The sequence below is a fragment of the Dromiciops gliroides genome, chromosome 4 (assembly GCF_019393635.1).
Source record: "Dromiciops gliroides isolate mDroGli1 chromosome 4, mDroGli1.pri, whole genome shotgun sequence".
Taxonomy (NCBI): Eukaryota; Metazoa; Chordata; class Mammalia; order Microbiotheria; family Microbiotheriidae; genus Dromiciops; species Dromiciops gliroides.
Window position 1 is genome coordinate 234,488,440 of NC_057864.1, and position 20,131 is coordinate 234,508,570.

At 45.0% G+C, this 20,131-nt stretch overlaps 1 protein-coding gene across 1 annotated transcript in view; it reads left to right on the forward strand.

Moving 5' to 3' along the window:
• DNAH2 (dynein axonemal heavy chain 2) overlaps window positions 1-20,131 on the forward strand; it is a 129,208-nt gene that overhangs the window by 85,213 nt on the left and 23,864 nt on the right. The window contains exons 45-66 of the mRNA XM_043999770.1: window positions 114-251; window positions 364-522; window positions 3,786-3,938; window positions 4,180-4,271; window positions 4,523-4,721; window positions 5,048-5,272; window positions 5,978-6,082; window positions 6,689-6,877; window positions 7,374-7,459; window positions 8,046-8,176; window positions 8,325-8,474; window positions 8,972-9,139; window positions 9,518-9,678; window positions 9,912-10,051; window positions 10,435-10,567; window positions 10,711-10,850; window positions 14,243-14,453; window positions 15,169-15,285; window positions 15,484-15,625; window positions 16,528-16,697; window positions 16,855-16,971; window positions 19,721-19,885. Coding sequence (XP_043855705.1) covers window positions 114-251; window positions 364-522; window positions 3,786-3,938; window positions 4,180-4,271; window positions 4,523-4,721; window positions 5,048-5,272; window positions 5,978-6,082; window positions 6,689-6,877; window positions 7,374-7,459; window positions 8,046-8,176; window positions 8,325-8,474; window positions 8,972-9,139; window positions 9,518-9,678; window positions 9,912-10,051; window positions 10,435-10,567; window positions 10,711-10,850; window positions 14,243-14,453; window positions 15,169-15,285; window positions 15,484-15,625; window positions 16,528-16,697; window positions 16,855-16,971; window positions 19,721-19,885 — 3,291 coding nt within the window. The remainder of the gene's footprint in view (window positions 1-113; window positions 252-363; window positions 523-3,785; window positions 3,939-4,179; window positions 4,272-4,522; window positions 4,722-5,047; window positions 5,273-5,977; window positions 6,083-6,688; window positions 6,878-7,373; window positions 7,460-8,045; window positions 8,177-8,324; window positions 8,475-8,971; window positions 9,140-9,517; window positions 9,679-9,911; window positions 10,052-10,434; window positions 10,568-10,710; window positions 10,851-14,242; window positions 14,454-15,168; window positions 15,286-15,483; window positions 15,626-16,527; window positions 16,698-16,854; window positions 16,972-19,720; window positions 19,886-20,131) is intronic.

Consider the following 20,131-nt stretch of genomic DNA (forward strand, 5'->3'; position numbering starts at 1 on the left):
GGCTTTTACTTAGAGGCAAGATACTTAGATTTAAAAATAATATATATTGAGCCCTGATGTTAGAGGCAGGAAGGCTGATGGTAAGGTGTCATGATGATTTGTTACATCCTTAGGTGTCCCTACTGTTTGAAGTGGAGAACTTGGCTGTGGCCTCTCCAGCCACTGTGTCTCGCTGTGGGATGGTTTACACCGATTACAGTGACCTGGGATGGAAACCTTATGTTCAGTCCTGGCTAGAGAAGAGACCAAAGGTATGGAAAAAGACTGAGGCAAGGCAGGGAGATTTGGGAAGTGAAAAGAGTCATACAAAAGAAGCAGGAATGGGTAAAACCAGACTCTCTTAATTATTCCCTCCAACTCCAGGGCGAGGTAGAGCCACTCCAGCGTATGTTTGACAAATTTGTCAACAGAACACTGACCTTTAAGAAGGAATACTGCCAAGAATTGGTCGCTGTCCCTGAATACAGTGGTATCATTTCCCTCTGCAAACTCTTTTCAGCTCTAGCCACACCAGAGAATGGGGTAAGAAGGCAGATTCCTCTATCCACCATGCCTTACAATAATAAAGGTTTATTAGGGAGAGCTTCCTTGGATGGAGAGGAGTATGTTGGAGCTAAATTTGCAAGGTAAGGGAGAGGTCTTTGGTAGACAGAAGAGGGAAAGGCATCCTGGTGGGAAAGAATGGCCCTTTACAAAAAACAGAGACAGGAGTGAACAAGTCGTGTGTGGTGTATAGTGAGGAAATTAGTTTGGCTGGAGCAATGAAATCATGAAAGGAAGATGTTAAAAGGAGAGTCTGTAATGGGAGATGAGGAAGCCAGACTAAGGAGTTTATTGTGAATGTTGTTGGGCTTTGGGTATCAGTTTAATGGGGATCTGACACTTGCCAAGACCACCTGAGATGGCATCCATCTGGTGCATGCGCAGACATCATCAGGTTGCTAAGATGGTGTCATCCATGGAAGATGCCAGAGACCTCATTCCAAGAGAATTGTGTGGAATGGAGCATGCCTGGACATTTTGTATTGGTCCACCACCTGGTTGGGAGTGTAGCCAGAGCTGTCTGCATTTTCAAAATGGCCTGGGTTGAGTTAGCTCCAGCTGAGGTTTTTGCTGAATTCATGTTTGAGATATTGAGGTGACTCCTTTACTCACAGTAATAGTGATACCATGTGGTATGGGTGGTGGATCTCCTCCCCACCAAGGCCATATGGCCCCCAAAAAAGCGTATCACCGAGAGTGAAGAAGTTAATTCTCCCTGGCCATTTTGAAGATGCTGACAATTATAGCAATAAAACCAATGAAAGTAATTCCTCTCAACCACATGATAGGTCAACAGAAAATCTTTTCGCGTGCTCTAGTCCTCAGGTTTCTCCCAAAAAGCAGGTCCCTAGTGTCTTCCACATGGAGGATACCATCTTAGCAAACTTTATATGCACATAATGTGCCAGACAGATGCTATCTCAGGTGATCTGAATATACACCAGACCCTCATTATACCAGGATATATGGTCCCCATCTGCCTCTCTCCCTATATGATCTGTGGTTGTTCCTGTTGGAGAGGGAATCTTTCTGCTGTTAACTACATGCTTCCCTCAAGGCCGATATGTTTCATTAGTCATAGCTTTGGAAGCTAGTTATTTTTTACTCCTCCCCTTCCCCAGTTTCTACAATGGATATTCTGGGAGTTCCTGCATTTTAGTAATCACATGGTTTCCTTAGAGCTAAGCCAGTTTTAGAGTTAGATTCTTAGTGGCAGCGGTTATCTCCTTTTATATCATAAACATTCCCCAGTGGGTGTTGTCGGCTTATACACACAAACAGTTCCCTCAGACCTAAGGCTGTGGTATTCAAGGTGTAAGAAGTTATTCTTTCTCAAAGGATTCCTCCAGAGAACTCAGTCAGTCAGTGAGTCAGTAAGCATTTATTAAGCACCAACTATGTTCTAGGCTATGTGCTAAGTGCTAAGGATATACAGAAAGGCAAGAGACGGTCCCTGCCCTCAAAGAGGTCACAGTCTAATGTGGGAGACAACAAGCAAATAAATACAAACAAGCTATACATGGGATAAATAGAAAATAATTAACAAAGGTAAGACACTAGAATCAAGAGGGATTGAGAAAGACTTTTTGTTGAAGGTGGGATTTTAACTGGGACTTAAAGGAAGCCAGGAAAACCAGGAGATAGAGATGAGGATGCAGAGTGTTTCAGGCATGGGGGACAACCAGAGAAAATGCCCAAAGCCAAGAGTTGGAGTGTCTTGCTGTGGAACAAAAAGGAAGTGAGTGTCATCTGGATTAAAGAGTACATGGTGGAGTATGGGGTGTAAGAAGACTGGAAAGGGCGGGGAGGGGATGATAGGATGATAGATTATGAAAGACTTTGAATTGCCAAGCAGAGGATTCTGGATTTGATCTTGGAGGTGATAGGGAGCCACTGCAATAGTCCAGGTGTGAAATGATGAGGGCCATTGTCAGGGTGGTAGCAGTATCAGAGGGAAAGAAGGGAGGTATTTGAGAGATGTTGCAAAGGTGAAATTGTCAGGCCTTGAAAACACATTGGATGGGGGCATATGTTTTCCCTCAGCCCTCTGCCCCTGCCTTCCCAATATTGGCTGATAAATTCACCTAGGTTAATTGTGTAGAAGGAGTGCTCATCACTATGCCCATAGATACTCTGGGTAATGAGGAGTCTTTGGAGCTTCCTGAGCAGGGAAATGAGTGTGTATTTTAGGGGATGAGTAAAGTTTCAGGCAAGATGAAATCCAGGATTATAGATAGATCAAGCAATATGTTCTCCATTCTGCCTAATATTTTTTCTCATACATCCCCATGACAGCTTACTTATAGACATGCATACATATCCATTGTCTGACTGGTTAGTTTAGATATACATACAGAGGGGCGGCTAGGTGGCGCAGTGGATAGAGCACCGGCCCTGGATTCAGGGGTACCTGAGTTCAAATCTGGCCTCAGACACTTGACACTTACTAGCTGTGTGACCCTGGGCAAGTCACTTAACCCCCATTGCCCCGCCCCCCCAAAAAGATATACATACAGATTTACATAGTCACACCTCCATATCTACATCTACATAGCTATATATACATATCTATACATCCATTTTCAGGCTGGTTACTTAGTTGATTAGAAAATAGTATATATGAGACTAAGCTGAGGATTATAGTCTTGTCACATCCCTTCTGTCCCTTGAAGATTGACCATACCCCTCGTTCTGACTGGTTAGCTTTCTCACAAATGTTGGTTAAAAGGGAGTCTGAGTGAGAATGTATAAATAACAGTATATTCTCCTTTTCAGGCAAATCACACAAACACTATTCTATCAACTGAGTGGTTTAGTGTTAAGAGCCTCTGGAGACCTGGGTTACCTATTTGACCATGAGCTAAGCACCACTCTGATCCTCTGTTTCCTCATGTATAAAATAGAGATAATACTATTTGCACATCCTACTTTGCGAACCTTAAAAATAACATATACATGTGGATTTTATTATTGTGAGTTGAAAACATCCTATCTACATGCTAAGGACACAGCGTATTAGGCAGGGGACTCAGGATTAAGGTCCTGGTATCAGAGCATCTTCTCAGATGCAAGAAGTGTGAGCTGCATTAATCTAGACCTCACAGCTGTATGGTTTTACAGAGAGAACCTGGCAAGGAAGGAAACCTCTGCATCTACATGACGTGCTCTTCTTCTAGAGCTTGTTCTGTTAGACAGGTCCCCTAATATCCCCCATGTCTCTAACACCATTTCCATCCTCCCAGGTAAACCCAGCTGATGGTGAAAACTATGCCACTATGGTGGAGATGAACTTTATTTTCAGTCTTATTTGGTCAGTGTGCGCGTCTGTGGATGAGGAAAGCCGCAAGAAGATAGACAGTTTCCTCCGGGAACTTGAGGGATCCTTTCCCAACAAGGTCAACAAGGGGACTCAAATGTCCTGTTTCTCCCTTCTCTGCACGCCACCTTGACCCCTTATATATGCTCTACCTATAAGACTGCCCGAAAAGCAAATGTCTGACCTCCCAATTTCTAGCTTTCAGTTTTCTCTTTCTTTGATCCCATAGGCTTTGAATTAGAATGTGAACCCTAAAACTGAATGTGGGAAAACTGGGGAGAGGGTTTTAGACCTAACAGATAAACTCTCCTTGGTTCTAGGACACGGTGTTTGAGTACTTTGTGGACCCCAAGCTAAAGAATTGGATGACATTTGAGGAAAAATTGCCCAAGAGTTGGCGGTATCCCCCAAAGTAAGGACAGGTTGTGGGATAGGGTGGGAAGGGTAAGACCTAGAGAGAAAATGTGTTGAGTAAAAGCAAAGATCAAGGATGAGAGAAGAGTGGTGGTTCTAAGACAAGGAAGCACATCTGGAAACACAAAATGGGCTCTCTAGAGTAAAGGCTTAATCCTGGGGCTCTACTTGAGGGAAGAGCTTAGCTAAGCTTAGTGGGGTAAAGAGGGAAATGCAATCAGAGTCTCAAACTGATTCCCTCTTTTCCAGTGCCCCCTTCTATAAGATCATGGTGCCCACTGTGGACACTGTCCGATACAACTACTTGGTGAGTGCCCTTGTAGCCAGCCAAAACCCGATCCTGTTAGTTGGTCCTGTGGGCACAGGCAAGACATCTATTGCTCAAAGCGTCCTTCAGGCCCTGCCCACCAGCCAGTGGGCTGTGCTCACCGTCAATATGTCTGCTCAGGTTAGTGGAAAACCCAGGCATCCAGCTCAATCCAATTTAATTCAACAGACATTTACTAATTGCTTAGTATGTTTGAGCTATTCTGCCAGGCACTGGGAATATAAAGATGAAAAACCACACAGTCACTGCCCTCAGATTTACAGTCTAATTAAGGAAAGAATTCATGTTAGAATGAGACAAATGCACAGGAAAAGTCCTCAAGATCTCCCCAACTCTTATTTTCCTCAGAGACTTAGGCTCTCAGCCCTTGGATCTCCTTTGCACCAACACCCTAGCTTTCTTCTCTGTTTGGCAGCCCAGTCCTCTAGCTCAAGCTTTTCCCACAGACCACATCCAACAATGTGCAAAGCATCATCGAAAGCCGTGTGGAGAAGCGCACAAAGGGTGTCTATGTGCCATTTGGAGGCAAGAGCATGATCACCTTCATGGATGACCTGAACATGCCAGCCAAAGACACATTTGGTTCTCAGCCACCCTTGGAGCTACTACGCCTCTGGATTGACTATGGCTTCTGGTATGACCGGGGCAAACAGACCATTAAGCATATCAAAGTGAGTATCCTGGGACCTTAATGCTTGTGTCTGCAACTCTCCAGTCTCTGCTCCGCCCCAGAACTCCATTGTTCTTAGCCCCTGTTCTTCTCCCTCAGAATATCCCCTTCTAGGACCTTAGCATCTGCTCCTTAAGCTAGTAACTCTTTCCCCTCAGAGACCAAGGAAACCTAATCTTAACTTTTACTCTCTTCCAGTTCTTTCACTTTAAATCTATTTCTTCATTCACTATTCTCCTCCCAGAATTGTCTCCCCCATTCCTGCCTTTATCTCCTGCTTTGACCCTTCTTTCCCCCTGTTGACTACCTCCCATCACCTGGGTGGTCAACTCCAAGGTAGGACTATCCACTTGCTAACTAAACACAAATCAAGAATGGACCCCCTTCTCTTTGAAAACCCAGGCATCTTACTTTCTGTTCCTCCTTCCTTTTTCTTCCCTCACTCAACACAGGAAAATTGGCTTCATCCCAGTTCTCTCTAGCATCCAGGTTCAAATACTCACATAATAGCCCCCCTTTCTTCATTTTGTTCTCCCTTCATATTTCATTACTCTACTATTCCCAGTCTGTCTCTTCTTCCTGCTGTCTTCCTCTCCTACCATCCTTTCTTCTCCATTTTCTTATTCTTCTTCAAATTCCTTTCTCCCCCCCCCATCCCCAAAGTCGACCTCACACCCTCCCTCTGGCTTCATCTTTCCTACACCAGGACATGTTCCTGATGGCTGCCATGGGACCTCCAGGGGGCGGAAGAACAGTCATTTCCTCGAGGCTTCAGAGTAGATTCCATCTCATCAACATGACTTTCCCCACAGTGAGGGAGTTTTTGGAGTCTTGGGGCGAGGGAGGGGAGGGGAATAGACCTGAGGGGGGAAGGTAAAGATGAAGTGCTAAACTGTTAAAGCCCATTGGGAGCAGATAGTGGGAGGAGGCCCTTGAGCCCCATTGTTAGTAGAGAATGAAGGGCAGACCAAAGAGCAACTGAGAAAGCTGGGAAGTGTTGCATGCTGGGACTTATGTGGGTTTGGACTGTTGTCTGATGGACTCTGTAGTGCCCTGGAGCTACGTGGGATTTGTAGTCCCAGGAGAAGGAAGAGTCCCACTGAACCACTCCTCAGCACCAGTGTTCATAGATAGCTTCAGAAAGAGAGCGAACTGAAAGGGATCCTAGAAGCCATTTAGTTTTATCCCATCATTTCCAGTGATATGCCCAGGGTCGCCAGAGAACATGTAGCAGAGCCAGCTTTTGAAACCAGGTGTCCCAATTCCAAATCCAAAACTAAGTAAATCCACTGTCCTGTGATGAGAGGGGTATCTAAGGAAGATGGGGGCAGGGGAAGTAGGAACAGGAAGACTGAGACCAAGAAGAACAGACACTGGGGAAAGGATGACCCAAGGGGTCAATACTCTGTGTCTTTAGGAATCCCAGATTCTCCGTATCTTTGGTACCATGATCAATCAGAAGCTTCAAGATTTTGAGGAGGAGGTAAAGCCCATTGGAAATGTGGTGACTGAAGCCACCTTGGAAGTTTACAACACTGTGGTACAACGTTTCCTTCCCACACCTGCCAAGATTCACTATCTCTTCAACCTTCGAGACATTTCTAAGGTGAAAATCAGCCTACCCTTCTTAAAATGTGGCTCTTTACCATCAAACCCATTAAAGTGGACCAAACCAACCAACTCCTCTTCCACTTTGCTCTAGAGGAATGAACTCAGTTTATTCCATCCCTTTTTCTTTCCTGCTCCACTATTTATCCCTAGAAACTGCTAAGTGGGATAATACTTATAGAATGCTTTGCAAATCTTAAGCTAACTCCCTGTCCATCTTGTGTTTCAAATTCCAGTTGGCCATTTTTGAGATAGCATTGAACATTGGCCCACAGGTCAGGAAGACCTGAGTTCAAACCTGGCCTCAGATACTTACCAGCTATGTGACCCTGGTCAAGTCACTTAGCCTTTGTCCTCAACTGTAATAATAGCATCTACCTCCCAGGGTTGTTATGGAGATCCAATGAAATATGTTAAAAGCACATAGCACAATGCCTAGCACATAGCAGGCACTTAATAAATGTTTGATCCATTTATCCCCACCCCCCCAATAGGTATTTCAGGGCATGCTTAGAGCCAACAAGGCCTTCCATGACACCAAGGCCAGCATCACCCGACTCTGGATCCATGAGTGTTTCAGGTAAGATGTTCTACACCTAAATCCAGCCCAAGTCTTCCTCATCTCTAGCCCCGGCCCCCAATCCTAGCTTCGTTCTTTCTATCACATGCTCTGTATCCTTCTCTAAATCTCCATTCCCTCATATCTCTACACCCTTATTCCTTTCCCCATCCCTACTCCATCCCTCATATCTTATTGCTCCCAGGTCTTGTCCCACCCGCCCCTGCTTTCCTACTTTTGTACAAGACATCCCCGCTGCCCAGAATGGAAACTCCCCACCCTATCTCTATCTCTATTGAAATTGTTCCTTTCCTTTGAGGCTCAGGTCAGGTGCCCCTTCCCCCCAGGGAAACTTCCCCTGATCTCCCTTATTAGGAATAATGTCTCTTTGTATCTCTTAGGCCACACAGCCTTTTCCATGCATTTAATTTCTGACTTATTTTATAGTTATTTGTGTACATCTCATCTCTCTTTCCTAGATTATAAACTTCTTGAGGATATAATTAATTTTTGTATCCACGGCACCTAGCACAGTGTCCTGCAATTGAATTATCCCCCATTTTTATCTTATTCTCGATCTGCTATATTCTGATCCCTTCCCCAACAGAGTGTTCTCTGATCGACTGGTGGATTCAACAGACACTGAGGCCTTTGTGAGCATCCTGAATGAAAAACTTGGGACTTTCTTTGACCTCACCTTCCATAACCTTTGTCCTAACAAGCGCCCACCCATCTTTGGTGAGTTTGAAATCTGTGGGAATTTAGAGGGGACACAGGGATTAGAGTGAAAACTGATGACTAGATTCTAGAGCCTATAGTCCTGGAGAAGTAGCTGAGGGGAAAGGAAGGAGACCAGGCATGAAGGTTCTGTTCTTCCTTTGCTTAGGGGACTTCATGAGGGAGCCCAAGGTATATGAAGACCTGGTTGATCTGACAATACTGAAGACAGCCATGGAGACTGCCCTGGATGAGTATAACTTGTCCCCTGGCGTTGTACAAATACAGCTGGTGTTGTTCCGAGAGGCTATTGAACACAGTGAGCTTTCCCTCTTCCCATCCTCCTCAGTGCAGAGGAGTGGGGTTTCCTTCTTTTCATCCCCCTAGCTAGAGTCCATAAACTTCCATGCTCTTCCTGGCCCCGGGTTGCTCTGAGGGCTGAAGTTGTTGTTTTTTTTTTTTTTTTTTCATTGGAAGGAGGAGCTGGTAAACATGGTAAACTCCCTAGTTGATCAGAAAAAAAGTATTTTTGAAGGGCCTGGAAACTAGCTGCTGTATTGCTCTGAATGAGGAGAGAACAGTAGGAGCTTGAGTTAGAAAATTCCACCCAGTGATATGGCATTTGAAGAATGGGTCCATTCAGATTTGAGCAGATCACCTTCTTTTTCCTGAGAGCTTAAGGTCTTGCCCTACCTAAGTCTCTTAGTGGTCTCTCCACCAGATGCAGGCACCCCTCTTCCTAGGATGAAACACTGAGAATTTAAGTTGTTTAATGTGTGGTCCTGCTATGTAGAGTCTCTTTCAACATCCTCACAGTCACACGTATAGTGCGGGTCATTGGACAGCCTCGAGGTAACATGCTCTTGGTGGGAATTGGAGGCAGTGGGCGCCAGAGCCTCGCCCGTTTGGCATCCTCTATCTGCGAGTACATTACCTTCCAGATTGAAGTTACCAAGCATTACCGAAAGCAGGAGTTCCGCGATGGTGAGGCTGCTGGGGAGTTGGGTCTTGGGAATAAGAAAGACCTTGGGCTTGAGGGACAGTTGCCTGGTTTCTTGGGGGGGAAATAGGGGCTAGAGTGAGGATTGTTGGGAACTAGGAAAACAGGTGATACCTTCAACCCTGAGTTAGAAAAGGACAGAGGGAAGAGAACCAGAAGCTGCTAAGAAGGGGTAATAGAATTCTGGGTCCCAGAAAAGGGATAAGGCTTAACCTCTCATTTTTCCTATATTCTACTGAGCTGTGATTCGGGGCCCTCTCTATTTCTAGATTCTCTGTTACCTTAGAGGTAGGTAGGTCATGGTGGGAGATTGAGAAAATTGTGTTGTCATCTCTCCCTTTTGCTTCCTTCCCCATGCACAGATATCAAGCGTCTCTACCGTCAGGCTGGGGTAGAACTGAAGGCCACCTCCTTCCTTTTTGTGGACACACAGATTGCTGACGAGTCATTCCTGGAGGACATTAACAACATTCTCAGTTCCGGCGAGGTCCCCAACCTCTACAAAAGTGATGAGTTTGAGGAGGTGTTAACCTATTCCCCATTTCCTACCAGCAAAACCCACCTCCCCTACACACACTAGCAGTGCCATCATCTCTGCCTGGTGCAGTTAGGTGGCCAGGCTGTTTCTTCTCATCCCCTTTTCCTGAAAGAGACTTTGCCGTTCTCCCTTGCTGTCTTTCTGGAATCCACACTGTGCTTTCCCTGCTGGCTTCCTTGATGGATGCCCTTCTGACCCTACTGTGGCTTCTCCTCCAGATCCAGAGACAGATCATAGACCAGGCAAAGCAGGAGCACGTGTCTGAGACATCAGATAGTCTCTTTGCCTACCTCATTGAACGTGTGAGGAACAATCTCCACATTGTGCTTTGCCTCAGCCCTGTAGGGGATCCCTTTAGGTGAGCCTCATCTACATCCTTTCTGTGAATCTCATGCTCTTGACTCCCTGTTTTCTTTTGAGACCCACTCATCTTGTCCTTGGTGCTTCTGGCAGATGCCTTTCCCTCAAATAAACCTCATCACTTTTCAGGGTCATTAGATTCTTAGGAGCAGCAAAAGCTGGGAAGGGGAGAGTTGAGTGAAAGGCATGGGAATGGTGATTTAAGATAGTGTGGTCCCTGAAAGAAGAACTAGGGGCCTGAAGACTGGATACATAGCTGGTTGCTTCAGGGAAATGGCTACATGTATATACATGTGTAAAGCCAGGGACTGAGAGAATAAGCAAGGGTTGGGGAAGCCAGGGTTGGACCTTTGAATGGGTTACACTGCCTCATACCCCTAGGAACTGGATCAGACAATACCCGGCCCTGGTGAACTGTACAACCATCAATTGGTTCTCTGAGTGGCCCCGTGAGGCCCTGCTGGAGGTGGCTGAAAAGTATCTCGTGGGTGTGGACCTTGGGACTGAGGAAAATGTGAGAACTCTTTTACTTATAACAGTATCCCTGACATCCTCTGTCCCTTCTCCCACTTCCAGCCCCTGTTGTCTGAGCTCTTCCTTCCATGAGTCTTCTCATCCTTCCTGTCCCCACTCCCATCCTGCCCCTTCTGCCCTTAGATCCACAAGAAGGTTGCCCAGATTTTCGTCACTATGCACTGGTCAGTGGCCCGCTACTCCCAGAAGATGCTGTTGGAGCTTCGAAGACACAACTATGTCACCCCCACCAACTACCTGGAGCTTGTTTCTGGATATAAAAAGTATGAAGACATGGGGCAGTTAAAAAGATCTGTATATGTGAGACAGGAAATTGTCAGCGATACTGTGAGAAGTAGTGAGGAACAGAGGGGCCAGAGTGCTTGGGTGGATTGTGGTGAGTTGAGGAGGGGGGTAGGGAGATTCGGTTCTTTAGTTCATGACAAAAAGATCAGGGCTCATAATCTTTTTTTTTTTTTTTTTGCGGGGCAATGTGGGTAAAGTGACTTGCCCAGGGTCACACAGCTAGTAAGTGTCAAGTATCTGAGACCGGATTTGAACTCAGGTACTCCTAAATCCAGGGCCGGTGCTTTATCCACTGTGCCACCTAGCCGCCCCCAGGGCTCATAATCTTTTAAAAAGTTCATTCATTCATCTATCTATCTAATTTTAACATTCATTTTAAAAAATTTGAGTTCCAAATTTTCTCCCCTTCCTCCAACCCTTCCTCCACCCATTGAAAAGGAAAGCAAATATATGATATTCATTATACATTTGAAGTCATGGAAAACGTATTTCCATATTAGTCATGTTCCCCAAAAAAAAGCAAGAAAAAGAGAGTGAAAAAATTATACTTTACTCTGCACTAAGAGTTCATCAGTTTTCTCTTTGGAAGTGGACAGCATTTTTCATCAGCCTCCTAATATTCCAAATGTGTTCCTCAGTCTTGACCCCACTCCAACCCTTGACTGGCTGTTTCCATTTTCTTGACCTGTTTCACAATCTCTTTCAGACCACGATACCCCTTTGAAAGTCAGAATTTACTCATCTGCTTTCCCCTTCCATACCCAACTATCTGCAGGTCCATCTGTCAGTCTATCTGTAACTCCCATTTCCAGCTGCATATGTTGCATCTATATTATACTACAGCTCTGACACTTAATAGCAAATCACCTTAAGCCCTCTGAAACTGTTTTCTGATCTGTATAGTGGAGATACTGTGTACATTACCTATATCATGAGGAAAGCATATTTTAAGCCATGAAGTGTACTACAGAAATGAGTTGTTATCCCATTCATTTAACGTCTATTTATTGATCAGTACTATCAGTGAATGCACAGTAAGTACTGTGCTTGATACTGAGGAAAATATTAAACATGGGCTCTGAACTTGTGGTAGTTAACCTTGAGGAAACAAAACATAAATGTGAAGAGGTTTTTTTTTTTTAAATGAATAAAAGGCAGTATATAGAGGGCAACTAGTGGTGCAGTAGATAAAGCACTGGCCCTGGATTCAGGAGGACCTGAGTTCAAATCCAGCCTCAGACACTTGACACTTACTAGCTGTGTGACGCTGGGCAAGTCACTTAACCCCAATTGCCTCACCAAAAAAAAAAAAGGGCAGTATATATTATCACACAGTCACAGAGCTAGAAAATCCCTCGGAGGTCACCTAGTCCAGTGTGTCCCTTCACAGGTTAGAGGACATTAACAACCTTCTCATTCCCCTTGCCCCTCACTGGGATGTTAACTTGATTTCCTCCCAGCTTCCTTGATGCCTGCCTTGCTCACCTTCTGACTCTACCCTGCCTTGTTCCCCACCATCCCCTTCCATCTCCAGCTGAAGACTTAGTAGTTAGGAACCCACCACCTCCAGAGATTAGCTATTCCATTCTTCGACTCCCTAGTTGTTAGGAATTTTTTTTCCTATATGGAGCTAAGATTTGCATCTTTTCTAATTCTGCCCAGTGCTCCCAGTTGAGTGATGGAGAAGGACAAATCCTCGTGCTTGAAAACAGTTTATGACCCCTTAAGTTTTTCCTCCCTTCTTTCCCTAAATATTCCCGGGCTAATCATGAAACAGCTCCTCATTTTCCAGGCACATTTATAGACAGACCCACTATTGCATTTGTTTATTATATTTCTATAGAGACATACATATTACATATGGACATTCATAGGTGTCATTTACCTTGCCCCTTTACCTTAAAGACTACCAGACTTACAGCTGAATCCTCCTAGCTGTATTGTCTCCCCTAATTAGACTGTGAACTCCTTGAGAGAAGTGATTGTATGACTTTTCTATTAATATCCCTAGTCCTTAACAAATTCCATTCCAGACATATCTAAATGTAATTCTAGTTTTAGTACTCTTGGTACTTTAGTACTTTAGTTCTTAGAACAGCCTCATGATTCTCTCAAAGAAGGCATGGACTCAGAATGATTAAGTGCCAAGTAGGTCATGAGTTCAGAAGAAGGAGAGACCACTGTGGGTTGGAGTGGTCGGGTAGATAGGTTTTGTAGAAGAGGTGAGTGGGATGGGTAGAATTTAGAAGGGAGAAGGGAGAAGGAAGGGTATTATGGGCAAAGGGTATAGAATGAACACAGGGATAGTTGATTAGACCAGCCAGGGTAAAGCAGAGGCTTCATGGCACTGTCTATAATCACTTAGCCATTCCAGACCACAGTTTCTTTATCTGTCTAACGAAGGTGTTGGACTGGATGACCAAAGAACACCCTTAGGCCTATAAAGTCCCTGTATCTCTAATACTCTGATTTTATTAGGGAGTAGTAGAAGACAAAATTGGAGAGGAAGGTCAGTTTCCAATTGTGTAGAGCTTTGGAATACCAAGCTAAGGATTTTAGGCTATAGTTAATAGGTTTTTTTTTGGGGGGGGGTTGGGGAGGTTGTTTGCAGGCAATGGGGGGTTAAGTGACTTGCCCAGGGTCACACAGCTAGTAAGTGTCAAGTGTCTGAGGCCGGATTTGAACTCAGGTACTCCTGAATCCAGGGCTGGTGCTTTAACCACTGAGCCATCTAGCTGCCCCTTATAGTTAATAGGTTTGTTTTTTTTTTTAATTTGACCAAGAATGTTGTAGAATGAAAATAGTATTCTAAGAAAATTAATCCAGTGGTGCTCAGGATAGATTGAAAAGCATAGATTGGGAGACTGGTAGTAATGCAGTCATAATGTAAAAATCCAGCTGAGAGTCTGAATTGATGAGGTGGCAATAGGAATGGAAAGAAAGTTAAAATTCAAGCAACATCCCCAGCAAAGAATTGATGGCTGATTGGCTATAGAAGGAGAAGGAAGAGTCAAGACAGAAAGGTTTTGAGAATGCTGGATTTGATGGATGCTATTGAAAGAAAGAGACACATGCACTCCTAGGCATCCCCATGCCTTTCTCCACCATATTTAACACTACTTCCGCTTTTCCCTGAGGAAACCCAGAACATTGCTACACAGTATGGATAACTTTAGGATACCCCAAAGTAGTTCGATGGGCTGGTGGGGTAATAGTGCTTTGGATCCAAGCACCTCCCTGAAATTCATATTGGCCAACATCAGGAAGTAACAGCTTCCTGGTCCCTTTTCCTCAGGGATCCCAACCCCAGCCTGTCACCAGATCCTTTAGGGGGATCAAGGTGTGACCATACCCCTACTCTGCTCCTTAGATTGCTGGCAGAGAAGAAGCAGGAACTATTAGACCAAGCTAATAAGCTTCGAACTGGGCTGTTTAAGATTGATGAAACTCGGGAGAAGGTGCAAGTGATGTCATTGGAACTTGAGGAGGCCAAGCAAAAGGTGGCAGAGTTCCAGAAACAGTGTGAAGAATACCTGGTTATCATTGTGCAGCAGAAAAGAGAAGCTGACGAACAGCAAAAGGTTTGGGAGGAGCAATTGCCCCTGCCCCTGCCCTCCAGTTCATCTAGTGCAATAGATGCATATATTTCCTTTTAGCAGGGAAGGTAGGATTGTCCCATCAATAATTAGTCATATTCAAATTGATATTATATGCATATGAGAGAGGTACAGAGTACAATTAAGAGTCCAGTGAAGGGAAGTATTGCTTTTGGTTGGAGAAGTCTAATACCTAGAGAGTACTGACTGAAAGGAACACTTTCCTGGATTTGCATAGACTTCACCTTTAGATTTCTCTTCAGGAATTTGTAATATGGATAACTTGGACTATAATAGGAGCCATTCCTTGGAGCATGGGCCTGGTTTCAATGGTTCTTGTGGAAGTTTGGTGGGGTTAGGTGGGAGGAAAATTCATCAATTAAGGGTTTGCACTATTTGATGGAGAGTCCCCTTTCTGCCTCAAAGGCTTCCCAGGACCCTTGTACCTTTTGAAACTCACAAAGCTGTATGGACACTTTTCTCTTGGGATGGAATCCCCAGTTCCGTCCCATCTGGGCTACCTTAGGAAAAAACAAACACAAAGTAGACAGAGGCAAGCCACGTGCTTATCCATGGAAGAGGCTACATGACAGATAGGGCAATTCCTCCTTTGTTGCACATTCTCTCAGATTCTTTGCCCACCTGAACCACTTGGAGAAAGGGACAGAGGCTAGAGCCTTGCTTTTTTCTCCACCTCTAGGCTGTGACAGCCAATAGTGAGAAGATCGCAGTAGAAGAGGTCAAGTGCAAAGCACTGGCAGACAATGCCCAGAAGGACCTGGAGGAGGCATTGCCTGCACTGGAGGAGGCCATGAGGGTACCCAGGAGTGTTTCTGGGAGGGGGGGAAATCCTTGAGGTAGGGCAAAGGGTGGCCATTGCTATACTCCCTGATAAAGACCTCAGCAGCACTGCCCCAAGTCTGGTTCTTGAGTGAGCGTGAGTGGTGGAGTCCTCAGCTAGGTCCCACCCAATGAACTGACCTTCCTGCCTGCTGAGCTGATCTTTCCCTCTTAGGCTCTAGAATCCCTGAATAAGAAAGATATTGGAGAGATCAAATCATATGGACGGCCACCTGCCCAAGTGGAAACAGTGATGCAGGCTGTTATGATCCTTCGTGGAAATGAGCCCACCTGGGCAGAGGCCAAAAGGCAGCTAGGTAAAGGAGAAGGACAAAGGTTACTGGATGCATGGCTTGGAATGTGGGTTGATTGAATAACAGCAGAAAGATGATCCCATAGTAAGATCCAGGTAGTCAACTAGCATTTATTTATCACCTACCATGTTCCAGGCACCAGAGAAATGTTAACAACTATGTACAAACAAGCTACATGCAAGATAAATTGGAGATAGTAAACAGAGGGAAGACCCTAAGATTAAAGGGGATCAGAAAAGGCTTCTTAGAGAAGGTAGGATGCTAGTTGAGACTCAAAGGAAGCAGGAAAGCCAGGAAGCAGAGATGACGAAGATGAGAGTAACAGGTACAGGGGACAGCCAATGAACATGAAGGGTTTTGTGCCAGGAATAGCAAGGAGGCCAGTGCCACTGGATTGGGAGTATGTGGAGATGATATGGTGTAAGAAGATTGGAAAGGTAGGACGAGGCCAGATTATGGAGGGATAAATGGAGGATTTTGTATTTGATTCTGGGAGCAATAGGGAGCCATTGGAATTGATTGAATAGGGAGGTGACATGATCATTGTGCTTTAGGAAGATTGTTCTGATACCTGGGTAAAAGATGGGCAATAGTGGGGAAAGACTTGAGGCAGAGGGACAAAACAGCAGACTATTGGGATAGCTCACGTGTGAGGTGATGAGGGCTTGCACCAGAGTGGTGGCAGTGTCAGAGGAGAGAGGGGAGCAAATAGGAGAGATAGGTAGAAATTATGAGATCGGCCGCTGATTAGATATGGGGTGGGGGGAAGGGGAAGAGGGTGAAGAGCACTGAGAGTTACAGAGTTACTGATCCCAGAGCAGAGGTCACAATGTCCAGACTTCGGGGTTGGGGGGAGGAGAATGCATTGGACCAGATCCTCTGGACAAGATTCCTCCATCCTAAAGGGGAACAGAACTTCATTAAGTCGCTGATCAACTTTGACAAAGACAACATCTCAGATAAAGTGCTGAAGAAGATTGGTGCATTCTGCTCTCAGCCTGACTTTCAGCCTGACATCATTGGCCGAGTCTCTCTTGCTGCCAAATCTCTGTGTATGTGGGTCCGGGCCATGGAGGTAAAGTCAGGGCTGGGGAAGAAGAGGGAAAAAGAGGGAGGCTAAAGGGAGAAGAAGGGGTTGGGGGAAGGGAGAACTGGGAGAAGACGGGGGAATAAGAGGAATGAGCAGTGGGTGGGTAAGCAGGGATGCTCCCCAACCTGATTGCTTCCCCCAGCTGTATGGGCGTCTCTATCGAGTGGTGGAGCCTAAGAGGGTTCGAATGAATGCTGCCCTGGCTCAGCTACAAGAGAAGCAAGCAGCACTAGCGGAAGCCCAGGAAAAGCTTCGGGAGGTCAGGATTCCACTATAGCTCATCTCACCTTACCCCACAAAATCTGTTTCTCCCCATCTAACCCCATTTGCCCCATAGCCCACCACCCCTATCCCTGCTTCCATCCCCAAACCCCTAGTGTGGATCCACCCCTGATGTAGGTTGTCCCAGAAGACTGAGCATTGGGATTCTAAGAAGAGTCAGGAAGGGATCTCCATCGGTGGGGTTTCCAGGGATTAATTCAGGAGTTACCTGTGGGTAATCCAATAGATAATTATAATTACATCAAAATGTGAACATAAGAGCCATGAACCTCCTTAAGGAATTATTTACACTTAATTAGGACTCTTAACCAATCGTGGCAGTCCAATGCATTGGCTTCCCCTCTTCCTGACAAATGTAGATCATGGACTGATTGGTGCTGGCAAGGACCTTAGACTTCATATTGTCTGAGGCCACAGGAAGAGTTGTGGGCTTGGCACTTCTGACTCCAAAGCCAGTGCTCTTCTGAGGATACTACACCATCTCAAAGGTCTCTTCCTCTCCTTTTCTATCCTGGATGCCTGGACTTAAGGAACATGTTGGTTTCCACTGGCATTCTGATCATGTCTCTGCTGATGGGCTCCATTGGGCCATTTGGGTGGAAATTAAAAGAAAGGATAGAAAAATAGAGGCCATTCACTATGAACTCATTCACACTTTTTCTTCATCTAGAAATCCCTTGACATCATTTCCCTTTGTCTTCTCCTTTCCCCAATGTCTTATAAGGAGTTGGCTGGGGGTGGCTAGGCGGCGCAGTGGATTGAGCACCGGCCCTAGACTCAAGAGTACCTGAGTTCAAATCTGGCCTCAGACACTTAACACACACTTACTAGCTGTGTGACCCTGGGCAAGTCACTTAACCCCAATTGCCTCACTAAAAAAAAAAAAAAAGGAGTAGGCCTTTCTCCTTGTCAAGACCAGCCCATCAACATGTGCCTTTGATTCTATCCCTTGCTGTCTTCTCCAGCACATTTCTTATTCAATCACATATCTTCCCCCTCTTCTAATCTTCCATCTCTCATGATCTACTTGTTCCTTCCCTGCTGCATTTAAACATGGCCAGTTTCTCCCCTCCTTAAAAATATCTTCACGAAACCCCACCACACCCACTCATGGTGTTATCTTTCCTCCTTTGACCAAACTCTTTGTACTTATTGCTTTTACCTCCTCTCTTCTCAGTCCCCAGCCTTTTGCAGACTCATATCTTACCGCTCAGCTAAGACTGCTCTCTCCAAAGTTACCAACAATCTCTTTATGTTTTAAATATTTTATTTTCCCCCAATTACATGTTAAAATGATTTTAACATTTTAAAAAACTTCTGAATTTCACATTCTATCCTTCCCTCCCTTCCCCCATTCCTGAGACAGCAAGCAATCTGCCAACAATGTCTTAATGAACAAAACTGATGGCCTGTGCGACCCTGGGCAAGTCACTTAACCCTCATTGCCCCGAAAAGAAAAAAAAGACTACATGATAGTAAAAGGAAAAACTGATGACCTTTTCTCCATCTTCATCCTTCTTGACCTCTCTGATAAATTTGACACTGTTGACCACCCTCTACCTTTCCTCATGGATTCTCTCTCCTCTCTAGGTTTTTGTGTTAGTGTTGTTTCCTGTTTCTCTTCCTACTTGTCTCACCACTTCTTCTCACTCTCCTTTGCTGGCTCATCATCCATATTATGCTCCTTAATTGTAGATATCTACTAAGGCCCTGTTTCCTGAGCTCTCTCCACTTCTCTCTGTACATTCTTGGTAACTTCATCAGCTCCCGAGGGTTGAATTATCATCTCTATGAAGGTGACTCACAGATCTATGTATCTAGTCCAAGGGTATCTCTACCCTGAGCTTTAGTTCCATTACCACTAGCTACCTATTGGACATTTCAAATTGGGTGTCCTAAAGATATCTCAAACTCAACATGTCTAAAACAGAACTCACTAGCTTCCTCCTCCAAAAAATCATTCTTCTCTCAAACTTTCCTGGTACCGTTGAACCATTCTTCCAGTTTCTGAGGTTTGTGTCCTCAGAGTTACTCACAACTTCTCACTTCCCCTCACCCCCAGCGCTAAGGGGTACAATGGATAGAGTGCTGGGCCTGGAGTCAGGAAGATCTCAGTGCAAATCCAGCCTCAGAATGTGACCCTGAGAAAATCACCTGAACTCTGTTGGCCTCCTACCAAACAGGGCACCTACCAAACAGGGTTGTGAGGATCAAAGAAGATAATATTTGCAAAGGACTTAGCATAGTGCCTGGTACATAGTAGGTATTACATAAATGCTTATTCCCTTCCTTTCCCTTTCCCCCTTAATTACTTTGTATTTATTTATTCTCTTTATATTCAGTATATAGTAAAATATTCAGAATGTGATATAAATAGCATGTGAGTTCCTTAAGGGCTAGAAATGTTTGTATATTAACTTGTAGCTCCACTGCCTAGTACAGTACCTGAAACATAGTGGTTACTTATGTTTGTTGATTAAACGAATGAACTCAAGGTTAGGAATCCCATAGAACCTCAAAAGACTGTTGACTGTGGCCGGATCACTAGAGACTTTTCCCTTTAAGGTAAATCCTTCCTCTCACCCTCACCCCTACACACACAAAAGAAAAGAAAAGAATCTTGAGGGATCTGGGATCATGCTTCACATCATCACGGTTCAGGTTTAGATGTCTGCTGTGCCAAGGATAATGTGACCACAGCCACCTCTCTTCCGTGCCTCCCCTAGGTGGCTGAAAAGCTGGAAATGCTAAAGAAGCAATATGATGAGAAGCTGACGCAGAAGGAAGAACTGCGGAAGAAGTCCGAGGAGATGGAGCTAAAACTGGAACGGGCAGGCATGTTGGTGTCTGGGCTGGCCGGTGAGAAAGCCCGATGGGAGGAGACTGTACAGGTGAGTGAGGTGGGTAGATGGGCTGGCTCCCTCCTCTTCCTTGATCGGTGTCCACAAGGAGTTCCACTGTGTCAGCTGGAGTTCTGAATTTAGGAGAATCCTCAAGTTAGGGTAAGAAAATGGGAGTAGAGAGAGTCCTCATCTTCTCTGGGTTAAGATTTAGGGGAGAGGGGCAGCTAGGTGGCACAGTGGATAGAGCACCGGCCCTGGAGTCAGGAGTACCTTAGTTCAAATCCGGCCTCAGAC